General features: G+C 70.9%; 1 protein-coding gene across 2 annotated transcripts in view; it reads right to left on the reverse strand.

Moving 5' to 3' along the window:
- Positions 1-11,339, reverse strand: part of ZNF787 (zinc finger protein 787) — an 11,927-nt gene extending 588 nt beyond the window's left edge. The window contains exons 1-3 of one of the 2 annotated variants that reach the window (XM_084906497.1): positions 10,924-11,339; positions 3,059-3,146; positions 1-1,068 (exon numbers count right to left, since the gene is read on the reverse strand). The exon at positions 1-1,068 is cut by the window's left edge and continues 588 nt beyond it. In XM_084906497.1, the coding sequence (XP_084762623.1) occupies positions 5-1,068; positions 3,059-3,137 (1,143 nt within the window). In that variant the 5' untranslated portion in view covers positions 3,138-3,146; positions 10,924-11,339 and the 3' untranslated portion in view covers positions 1-4. Of the gene's footprint in view, positions 1,069-3,058; positions 3,147-6,058; positions 6,177-10,923 lie in introns of those variants that run through there. The other variant, XM_084906496.1, reaches the window with a different exon arrangement.
- Positions 11,340-11,737: the final 398 nt, after the last annotated feature.

Genomic DNA, 11,737 nt, shown 5'->3' on the forward strand with positions numbered 1-11,737 from the left:
GCCCCTACCGGGCCTCCCCGCCGCGGCACTCGCTGCAGCGGCCGCCCGCCGCCTCGGCCCCGCCGTCCTCCTCGTCGCCGCCGCCGGCGCGGTAGAAGCTCTGTCCGCAGCGGCTGCAGACGGACGGCGCGCCCACCGCGTGCACCCGCTTGTGCCGGCGCAGCGCCGCGCCCTGCACGAAGCCCTCGCCGCACTCCACGCAGATGTGCGCCGGCTCCTCGCCGCCCGCGGGCGCGTCCCCGTGCTGCGCGCGCTGGTGCGCCAGGAGCGCGGCCGCGTGCGCGAAGCCCTGGCCGCACTCGGCGCACACGTAGGGCTTGGGCGCGGGCGCGCGGCGGGAGCGCGGCCCCGACGCCCTGGCCCCCGCGCCCCCCGCGCCCGCCGCGCCCTCGCCGGCCGCGCCCACCACGAGGATGCCGTCGCCGTCGCCCACGGGGATGGCGATCTCGCCGTCCGCCGCCGCCGCCTCCTCGTCGCCGGGCGCCTTGGCGCGCCGCACGCTGGCCGCCAGCACCTTGGCCGCCACGCCGGGCCCCGCCAGCTCGGGGTGCAGGCGCAGGTGGCGCGCCAGGCTCTTGGGCTGGCTGAAGCCGCGGCCGCAGCGCGGGCACACGAAGGGCTTGAGGCCGCTGTGCGAGCGCCGGTGCTTGGCCAGGCTCTTGCTCTGCGTGAAGCTGCGGCCGCAGTCGGGGCAGGCGTAGGGCTTCTCGCCCGTGTGGATGCGCTGGTGCTGCATGAGGTTGGAGCTCCAGCTGAAGCGCTTGCCGCACTCGGAGCAGGCGTAGGGCTTCTCGCCCGTGTGGATGCGGCGGTGCTGCACCAGGTGCGAGCTCTGCGAGAAGGTCTTGCCGCAGTCGGTGCAGGCGTTGGGCCGCTCGCCCGTGTGCGTGCGCTGGTGCCGCGTCAGCTTGGACCAGTGGCTGAAGCTCTTGCCGCACTCGTTGCAGATGTAGGGCGCGGGCGGGCGCGGCCGCGGCGGGGGGCCGGCCGGGGGCGCCGACGGGGGCGGGGACAGCTTGGTGGGGGGCCAGGTGGGCACGTCGTCATCGTCCATGATGAGGATGTCCACTGGAAGGAAGGCAGAGCGGGGGCAGGGTCAGAGGCCGGCGCCGCGGGGCCGCCGGCTGCCTGTCCCCTCCCCCCGCCCCGCCCCCCTTCACCCCCTGGCATGGGGCGTGGCAGCAAGCCCTGCCCCTGGGCTTTGTCAGTGCGCACCCCCTCCCACCACACACACACACACACACACACACACTCCACCCTGGGCCTGCGCCCCGCTGCCAACATGCGAGGACTGGTGCGCAGACGCCAGGACCCCAGGCTGTGGCTGCTCTATTTGGGGCACAGGGACCCCTTCGTACTGCAGCAATGAAACACAATAGCGTTTATCTCGGGTGAAAACGGCCGTTAAACTTTGACCTGCTGCTCTGGCCTCTGAGCCCACCTGCTCACTTGAACAATAGGGAGGCTGCCTCAGTTTCCAGAAGGAGACCTGGAAACTCGGTAAGTCTCCCCATTGCGCTGCCGGCCCACGGCCCACGGCATGGTTTACAAAGGCCATTCTGCGGCGCCTGAGAACCAGGACTGCAAACATGGCCGCCGGTGGCTCTGGCTGTAAGCGCTGGGACTGTGGTGACCTTTGGAGGTGGTTAACTGAGCTCAGTTTTGCTTCTGTACAACCCGCTTTCCCTGGGTATTCCACATCCCCACGCCTCGCAGGGGCGGTTAGCCTTTATAAGCTCGCTAGGGGGTCACTCGGGGCTGCGAGACTAGGAGAACTGAAGGGCAGATAAAGAGCTTCACAGATCAGAAAAAGCTAAAGGAGTTCATCCCCGACAAACCAGGATTATTTGAAATGCTTAAGGGTGTTCTTTAAGAAGAGGAAGAAGAAAAATGTAAACATAAAAATTATGAACAACAAATACATGTCTATCAACAAGCGAATCTAAAAATCAAGTGAATAAAAAATGGGAGGAACAGAATAAACTGGTGAATATAATGACATCAGGGGCAAAGAAAGGGGGTGGACTGATAATTATCGGGGGGAAGAGACTGGACAAAAACCGTACACCTATGGATGAGGACGGTGGGGGGGGGGGTAAGGGCAGAGGGTGGGGTGGGAACCAGGTGGAGGGGAGCTATGGGGGGAAAAAGAGGTACACCTGTAATAATCTGAACGATAAAGATTTATTAAATTAAAAGCCTTAGGAAGGTTGAGAACCACTGCAGTGGAGGGCCGTGGGTGAAGTAGGATGATGTGCAGGGTTTTTATTTATTTTTTCGGGGTTTTTAATGCCGCAGGAAGCACGAACCCACAGCCCCGGGGCGGCGGCGGAGCCGTCACGCCGTCTGTTCCTGTGGGAACGTCCACAGTGAGCCCCACCGTCCGGTTAATTTCAAAGGCGCCAGGCCACACCGTGTGGCAGGGAGGGGCGCGGCCCTGGGAGCGGGGGGCGCTGGGGGCGGCCTCTCGGGCGGGTGCATGGCAGACGGGGTGCGGGGGCTGCGGACCGCTCTCACCGCCCCGGACCTGGGGCCGCCCGCCAGCGCCTCCGCAGCGGGTGACGTTTTAGCGGCGACGAAGAGGCGCCGCGGAGCCCTCACTTCCGCTACCGGGTGGGCGGGGCCTGGGGACCGGAAGTGCTTCCGCCCAGGCCTTTACGGCAGCGTTTGCGACCACGTGGCAGCGGGTCAGCCGAGGCCCCTGGGCAGCAGGTGAGCCCGGAGGGAGCCGCCGCGGAGGGCGAGCTTCACGGAGCGGCCCCGCTCCCACTCTAAGGGAGTCCCCCAGCACCGGTGCCCGCCGTCCGCCCCCGCCGTCCCGGCGTGCCCCGCGGCAGGCTCGCCCAGCCCCGCTCCCAGCACCAGCCCCCGCACCGGGTCTGCGCCCGGCCTTAAGCTTCCAGCCCGGGAAGATCGAGGGCCCGTGGGGAAGGGCGAGCAGGCGCACCCCCTAGCGAGGGCCAGGAGGGCCGGGGAGGTGGCCGCTACGGGGGCCGCCCAGCCCGGGAGATGGGTGGCCCCGGGGACCAGGGGGCCAGGCCCGGGGAGGGCCGCTCACCTGGGTTCTCGTGGCTGGCCATCTGCTGGTCCTCGGAGTCCAGCGGCCCCGGAGACCAGGCCTCCTCCCGCAGCTCCATGGTGCGTCCCTGTGAGGGGGCGGACAGGCCGAGGTCACAGCAGGGCAGGGGCGGAGAGCCAGGAGCGCCCGCGCGGTCCTGCGGGCAGGGACGGTGGGAAACGGCCCCCTCGTCCCCGCCGGACGGGGACCACCCGGGCTGCACCGCCATCCAGTGCCGGCGCCTTCCCACGGGCAGAGACCTGCGGACACGCAGCCCCGGGCCTCCCCGCGTGCTCAGGTACCAGCCCCGCGGGGCCGTAAGGTCTGGAGAGATCTGCGGGGAGGGGCACCGAGGCCCGGCCTGAAGGGGGCACCATCACTGCCTAGCCGATGCGCACACGGCGGAGCCAGTCACGCGTGGGCGCGGGGCTGAGGACGCGGAGGGAGAGCCCCTGCCTGCAGCCATCTCCCCCCGGGCCGCTACCTCCTCAGCCACACACACACCCCCTTCCCAGTGGCCCTGAGACCGGGGCGCCAGCACCCGCGCGGGCTGCGGCAGGTGGAACCGCGCGGCCCCGCTGCCCCGGCCGGTGGAGGCGGCCCTGGCCGGTGACCCTCCGCCCGCTCCTGGAGGGAGCGCACTGGCTCCTGCACCAGAGGAAGTCAGTCCATCACGGCGGACTCAGGTCAGGGAAACGGAGGAGCGGGGCCCCGCGGGAGGGCATGGGGGCGCCCACGGAGGCACCGCCTGGGGGACAGCTGCCCCCGCTGACGGCGGGAGAGCGAGTGTAGCTTCTTAAAGCCCTCCTCCCATCTGTACGCCGATGGCGGAGGGCTCTGTGGGAAGGGGCATTCTGGTGGCCACGAGGGCTGAGCATGGCATGGGGCAGCGGCAGGGCAGCCTGCCTGGGTGGCACAAGCTGAGCATCACCGCTCAGGTCCCGCTCCGGGCACAGGCGGGGCTGTGGGCTCCGTCCCCAGTGGAGGGCGGGAGGGGCAGCCCATCAGTGATTCTCATCGATGTTTCTCCCTCCTTCTTCCTCTCTAAAGTCAGTAAAAATAGATTTAAAATGATCATCTTGGGCACCCAGGCCACGCCTGGTAGACACGGGGCCCAGGCCGGGTCGCCCCGCAGCCGCTGGAGAAACGGCCTGGCGGGTCCTTGGAGGGGAAGCGGGCACCAGGTGAGGCCGCGGCTCTGCCCCAGGTGAGCCCGGGCCACGCAGGTGTCAGGGCTGCGCTGCCCCAGGTCACCGGGAGCCAGAGGGCCGGGGGCGGGCGAGGGGCGGCCAGGGGCACTGGGTGTCAGGCTGCCGGCTGCCGGCGGGAAGAGGGGAGGGAGCCGCATGCTGGTAAAGGGGAGGATGCAGCGTGTGCGGCTCATTAAGAGGTGCGCGGTCTTGTTCGCACGTAAACACTAAGCGTGGGGAAGCACGGATAGAAGCTGCCGAGCGGGTGGGGGTGGGGCGGGACCAGACCCGTCTGCAAGGGCTCCATGCTCCCGCGAAGCTGGGTGTGAGCCAGAGGGGCTGCCCCGCCGAGCCTCCAGGGAGCCGCGGGGGGGGGGGGTGTCTGCAGCGGGCACGGCTGGCCGCCCAAGACCCCCGTCCCGCAGGTGCTCCCGGCCAGGAGCCCACGGCAGAGACCCGCACGGAAACACCACGCGCACGCGGTTCCCCTGCGGGAGGGCCGGGCGGCAGGGAAGGGGACGGAGCGGGAGGCTGGGCCTGAGGGAAAGGCGCCCGGAGCAGCCACCAGGCCGGTTAATCTGGACTTCAAGGCCGCGGCGGGTACAGCCAGTGCTCAGCCCTCTTCCGGGGCTGGAGCGGGAGCTCCCTGCCCTCCCCTGCCCTCCCCCTCTCTCCTCCCCTCCCCTCCCCCTCTCTCCTCCCCTCCTCTCCCCCTCCCCCACCCGGGGAGCGTGCCCGCTGCTGCAGGAAGTCTCATCTCCCGGCAGAGGCCAGCCCCGGAGAAATCTGTGCGGGTGCCCGCCGCATGGCCATGGCAGCGGCTCCCAGGCCCCAGTTCCCCGAGCCCGGAGAGCCTGCGGGCGGAGGGCCTGGCTCCGCACAGGGGGAGGGTCCGGGACAGGACGGTGCGGGCCTGAGCCTCAGGGGCCCGCACGCCCTGGGCCCCCTGCAGGGGCCCACAGAGCCCGCGTGAGGACCGGGAAGGTGCGAGCTGCCTGCGAGGGGCCCAGGGAGGTCAAAGGCATGCACGCCTGGCGGCCGTGGCTCAGTGGGCAGAGCCGCTGGCTGCGGGGTCCCGGGTTCGAGTCCAGTCAAGGGGACATACCCAGTTGGTGGGGAGGGGGCGTGCAGGAGGCAGCGGATCAATGTTTCTCTCACATCATTGATATTCCTCTCTCGTCCTTCTCCCTTCCCCTCTGAAATCAATATAAAAAAAAAAAAAAACTTCCTCTGCTACTGAAGATTGCACAAAAAAATTAAAAAGGGGGGGTCATTCTCTACATGTGACCCAATCCCGATCGCTCGCTCCCAGCACCAAGGCCTCGCCAGGACCTCGGGTGGGGGGCAGTCCCCTCCCCCCGGGGTGGCTGCACAGAGGGAGGGACCCGGAGCCGGACCACCCCTGAGGCTGCACGGGGGCTCCCAGCCCGCTCCCCAGTTCTCAGCCGGAAGCTCAGAGCCCCCCAGTGCGCTCCCAGCCACCCGGGCCCTGGGGCGGCCCAATTAGCAGCAGGGCTGCAGGCCGGGGCTGGGAGCTGCAGACAAATTACTGTTATTGCGCTATTAGCGGCCGCCCACCTCCTGGCAGCCTGCCCGCCGTTACCCCGTTACCGCCTGCTGCTGCTGCCAGCCGCCCGCCACCGCTTCTCCCCCCTCTGCTCTCTGCCCCCCTGCCCTCCTGCCCCAGATCCCGCTCTCCCTCCCCCTCCTCCCCTGACCTCCGGGTCACCCCAACCACTGCCCCTCCCGCCCTCCGCTCACCAGATCCCGTGGCTCCCTGCCCGCCCCCTGCCCCCCTCACTGTCCTCACCCCAGAGGAGCTCCTCTCCCTACCCCCTCCTTCCGGACAGAAGTTCAAGGGCGGCCAGCTCGGCGTGGAGGTCCACCCGGGAGCAGGAGGGAACCGGCCCGTGGGGGCCGTGCGGGAGGCAGAGACCCATGGTCCTCTCATCCTTGGTGTTTCTCTCTATCCCTCTCCCTCTCTGAAATCAATAATATATATTATATATATATATAATTTTTTTTAAGGCAAAGGATCAGAACAGCCCCGTCTCCAGAGAACTGCCCGGGCTGCCAGGCCGGTGAACGATGCCCATCGCCGCCACCGGAGACCCACGTGCACAGGAGGCCCGTGGGGGCCAAGAGCAGCAGGGGGGCGGGACGGAGGGGATGGGGGGCCGTGGGACCCACAAGCCCCTTCTGGGCACCCCCCCCCCGAGAAATGACGCCCACCGCACCAGCACCGCCCCAGAAGCAGGGGCCAGGCCCGTGCCCACAGCAGCGGCGGCGGACACTGCGGCCCCTCCGCCGACCACAGGGGCTGAGGCGAGGCCGCAGGCGGAGGCAGGACCGCAGGCCCCGGGGGTGGGTCTCCCAGGAAACTCCGCACGCCGGGGCTTCCCAGGCGCGGAGTCCACGACGCCCCGCCTCCCCGGCCCCGCACGTACCCACACCGACCCCACCGCCCGCCCGGGCCCACGCCCCGCCCTCGCCCCTCCCTCCCGGCCCGCCGCCCCGCCGCCCGCCCCCCGCGCACCGGGCCTCCCCCTCCCTCCCGGGCCGCAGCCGCGGGCACCGCCAGGAGCGGCGGGAAGCCCCGGCACTGCCCGCCCCACTTCCCCTTTCTGTGCTCCGCCGCCCTCTGCCCCAAACTCAGCGTCCGGTCCTCCCCCGCCCGCGGGCACTCTGCGACCCCCCCCCCATTACCCCCGGCCTGGGCCCCGCCCCCCGGGGCTGTGCCGATTCCCGCCCCGCGCCCGCCCCTCCCGGCGCAGGAGCCCCGCAGCTCTCCCCGCCCCCCAGCGCCGGGCCCGGGCGCCGCACTCACCCCGGCAGCTCCCAGGCCGCTCCCCGGCACGGCCGGCGGGAGGGAGTGAGGTTGGCCGGGAGAGGAGTGAGGTCCGGGCGCAGGCGGCCGGCAGGCACGCCCCCTCCTGCGGCGGGAAAGTTCTAGAACTCCCAGAACCTTGACCAGGGCGGCCGGGGGAGTGGCAGGGCCGGGCCACCTGCTGCCAGCCCGCATGCCCACATTTCTGAGTGTGTGAGTGACCCGGGCTGTTTACAAACACGCACCTCCGGGCCAGAAAGCCCAGGGGCCCGGCCTCCTGCAATGTCCCCCTCCAGTCGGGCCCGCTGGTGCTGCCGGCCCATGGGAACAGAACACCCCCCAGGAGCCGCCCCAATTGTCCCTCCCTCAGTGCCGTCCTGTCCCCAGACAACAGGAAAGCCACCAGGCACAGACCCCAGAGCCCCCAGGGAGACAGGGCAGGCTGCCCGGGTCCCACCGGCCCCCCCACCACCACCACCACGTGACCGGCCTCATGGCCTCAGCATCAGTGACGGGGCCTGTGCGGTGCCTGAGCCAGGTGCTCAGTGAGGGCTTAGACGGGCAAGCAGCGGCCAGCCTCACAGCCGGAGCGGCAGGCTGGGGCTCGGGGTGCGGTCCCCACAGCTCTGCCCTCCCCTGGGGCCGTGGCACTTGTCCCTGCACCTCCCATCACCGCGGCCGGCCCTGCATCCCTGAGAGGGGTTCCCCCCCCCCCCCGTCCCCACCCCGGCAGACCGCGCACTGGGTGGAGGGACTGGCTCCCAGCAGCAGACCCCATACAGCAGCCCGGGAACCCCTCTGACCAGCCGGGCGCGGGCTGCCCCAGGCTGCTGCCTGGCTGGCCCCAGGTCACTGAGGAGGCCCACAGGCTCCCTTTCCCACGGAGGCACAGACAGACTGGGAAACCCCGCGCTCTGTGCTCCTGCTGGCCTGGCGGTGTGACAGCCCCGCTGCCCTCCGGCCCGGCCCGGCCCCCGTGAAATCCCGCCTGATGAGGGGCGGCCCCCCAGCCCCATGACTGCCGCCAAAGAGGCTCCCAGCCCCACCCCGGGGACAGGAGGAGAGTCCCAGCGTGCCCCCGGGGAAGAAGGGCAGTCGGGCCCGCTCCCTCCCAGGCCCTGGGGCTCCGACAGGGAGCGGGCGCCGGCAGGCACCTCCTGGTGCCCAGCCAGCCAGTGGGCATCTTCACAGGAGGAGCGAGTGCGGTCAGGCTGCGCCCACCCACCACCCGGGGCGGCCACTGCCCGCCCGCAGCTCGCCGCTGCCTCCTGGAGTCCAGGCCCTCGGTCAGGGCCTCTGTCCTTGGGCGTCCGCCCTGACCAGTGAGGCAGGGAGGGAGACTGAGTCAGCGATGCGAACAGCCCGTCCAGCCCCAGCCTCCTCCTCCCTCAGCATGGAGCCCCAGGCTGAGGGGCTGAGGTTCTGGCCGCATCAAACGCTCTCACAACAAGGCCTCGGGGAGAGCTTGGGTCAGACCAGAGATAACGTCCAGGCCTCTGCTCCAGGCAGGAAAGTGAAAGCGGAGGGACCGGCACCCGCTCAGTGACAGTGACCCCTGCCCCGGCGCTGGCCAGTCAGTGCTGACCACAGCCCTGCGGGCACCCTGGAGCGCTGACGGTCATTGTGTTGAGGCCCTGCCCGAGGCTTCCCCTAGAAACCCTGCCTTTCAACAACACATGGGAACTATTAAGACGGCCCTGGCGGTGTGGCTGCGGACTGAAGGGTTCTGGGTTCGATCCCGTCAAGGGCACGAACCTCAGTGGCAGGCCCCTCCCCGGCCTGGGCCCCTGCAGGAGGCAACCAGTAGATGCGTCTCACGTGGATGTCTCTGTCTTTGCCTCTCTCTTCCACTCTCCCTAAAACTCCATGGGAAACACCCTCGGGTGAGGACTTAAACACACACCTTTAAGACAAAGAACCCCCGCACACCCCCTCCCCCTTTTCCTACGGGCGTCTCTGCTGCTTCTCCAGGCCCTTCTCCTCTGTGATTGTCTGCGGTGCTGCTGGGGCCTCCCTGATCAGCTCCTTCCTGCGACCATGACCTTTCCTCCCTCCTCCCGCCCCTCCTCCCGCCGTCCCGCTCTAATGAACGTGCTCTCCGCGTCTCCGAGTCACCTGCGCTGGCTGTGAACGCTTTCCCGGTGGAAGTGAGAGCGCACACGGGGACCATCGCCCCCAGCTGGGATCCCGGGACTGTGCACACCCAGCCACTCTGCCCAGCAGCCCAGTCCTGTGTGGGACGGACCCCCCCTCCCGCCGAGCAGGGGCTGCACCGGCCGTGTGGCCTCAGGGCGGCCGTGTGGGGCAGCGGGCGGGCGGACAGGGCTGGTCCAGTGGAGAGCGGAGAGGAGGGAACAGCCGGGAGAGGAAGTGACCGGTCCAAGGTCAGGGGCTGGGGAAGGGGAGCGGAGGGCGGCCGGGAGCACCGGGCCCTCTGCACACCGCACACCCCCCTCCGGGTGGAAAGAGGAAGCTTTCCAAGGTCACCGCTCTCCTCGCCGGTTCCGTCCGGGCAGAGACCCAGCGCCTCACCTAAGGTCACGGAGGTCTGAGCGTGGGGCTGGGACTCGGACCAGATTGTCTGCCCGGAGAGCGGGGCCAGCGCCCTGATAAGCCCTTCCTGTACCCCCACCTCCTCCCCCGGGTGGGGGTGGGGGCGCGGAGGGCCTGGGAGGCTGCCAGGAGGAAAAGGCACAGACGGAGATAAGGCCAGGGGAACCCGATAGGAAGGTCCTCGGCCGCACCAGCTGCGCCTCGCAAAGAGGCTTACAGACTCAGGGCGATAAGCCGGGATCAGCGGCACCTGTGCGTCCCGCCGGGCCTGCCGCTGGGCCCGGGCACTGCATTGCCAGCCTGGGCCTGGCACCGGGAGCCTCAGGGAAGCCCCGGCCGAGCCAGGCCGCCCGGGGACCGGGCTGTGCTGGGCTGAGGGCCCCCCTGAGCCCCCGCGACCTCTGCACTGGGATCCCGGTGGGCGGGCGGGGCTGGGTCCCGGCCTGAGTCTCTGCTCCAGGCCCGTCCTTGGTGCCCGCCCTGCAGGACCCGCGGCCACTCTCGCTGCAGCCTCTCGAGCCTGCGGGTCACTTTTTCCTTCCGATCCTGCAGGATCCCGAGGTCCCAGGGGCACTCAACTCCACGGACTGGGCGCCCCCCTTTGAGGCCGGGAGTGGGGCACACGGCGGGCCCTGCACCGCGGACCACATGGGGCCTGACCTTGGCCCAGCCGCTCCCCCCCGACCCCCCTCCCCCAGCGGGGCGCACGCGCCTTCTGCCCCCGCCCGCCCGGGCCGGCGAATGAATGAGCCCGTAACCACCGCCCGGAGCAAAGTCCGCGCCCGGCCCGCCCGGCGGCCTCGGGCCCAGGTGCTTGGAAAGGGGAAGGAGCGGGGGGACCGGCTTCCGGTCAAGCCAGCTCCTCCGCGCGGCCCCCGCCCCCACCGGGGCCTCAACTTCCCTCCGGAGTCGCCACGACTTCCGGCCGCCGCCAGCCGGCGGGATTGGGGGTGGCGGGGGGCGGGGCGGGACCCGCGGGGCCCCCACCCGGAGCCGGGCCCGGGGCACAGCCCCCGGCGCTGCGCACGCGCGCTCCCCCCCCGGGCGCGCTCCCGGGCCGCACGGCCGCGCACGCGCACTCCGCGCCCCGCACGCGCTCCGCGGCGCGACCCCCCCTCCCGGCCGCGCGCCCTCACGCCCCCCGGCGGCGCGCACGCGCACTCACGCCCAGGCGCACTCGCCGTCCGTCCGTCCGCCGTCCCGCCCGCCCCCCGTCCGCAGCCCGGCTCCGCGGGCGCCCCCCGCCCCCCGGCCCGGCCCCGGCCGCACGCCCCGGGCCCGCGCCCTCCCCTCACCTCCTCGCTCCCGGGGCCGCCGCGCCGCGCTCCTCCTCCTCGCGCCTCCCTCACGGATGGTGGCGGCGGCGGCGGCAGCGGCGACTCAGACCCTGGGGTCAGGGGGACGGGCGCCCAGGCCGGAAGTGACCTTCCCGGCCGCTTCCGCCCGCGCCGCTCCCCCCTCCCCCTCGCCCCCCCTCCGGCCGCCACCCCGTCCTGGCCGCTCTAGGAAGGTGAGCCCGCGACCCCCTCGGCCGCCGCCCCGCCCCCCCGGCCCCCGGCTCGGTGGTGCGGCGCCGGCGCCGGAGGGGACCACTTCCGGGCGCGTCTAGGACGCGGGTCCTCCGGCCGCGCTCTATGGCGCCGCGCGCGGAGGGGCCGCGGCCCCGCCCCCTCCCCAGGACGGAGGCGCGGGCTCGGCCCGTTAGGCGGAGACTTCCGGTGTCTGGGGAGGTGGCCCCCCTTTTTCTTTCCCCCCCACCACCCCTCCCCGGACACACCGGGAGGCGGGCCCTCGCGCCTGCGCAGTGTGCTCCCGGAGCCGGTCGCGGGCGCGGGGTGCGCGGCGGGCGGCCGGGGCCCCTCGTGCCGCCGGGTCCTCCAGGCGTCTCTATCGTCGTAACCCCTTCCCTGCCGGCGCCCTCGCGGTGCTTTCCATCCTGGACAGAGCGCGCTGCTGGCCTCAGCCTCAGTTTCCCCTCCTGGAGCAATCTCCCAGTTGGAGCGGCTCCGAGGGCTTTGCATGCAAAAGGTCCTAGTCCTCACCTCCCGTCTGTGCCCGCTTTGCTTGGCCTCAGCCTCAGTTTCCCCTCCTGGAGCAATCGCCCAGTTG

This window comes from Pipistrellus hanaki (genome assembly GCF_964339955.1).
Source record: "Pipistrellus hanaki genome assembly, chromosome: 15".
In the NCBI taxonomy this organism is placed as follows: domain Eukaryota; kingdom Metazoa; phylum Chordata; class Mammalia; order Chiroptera; family Vespertilionidae; genus Pipistrellus; species Pipistrellus hanaki.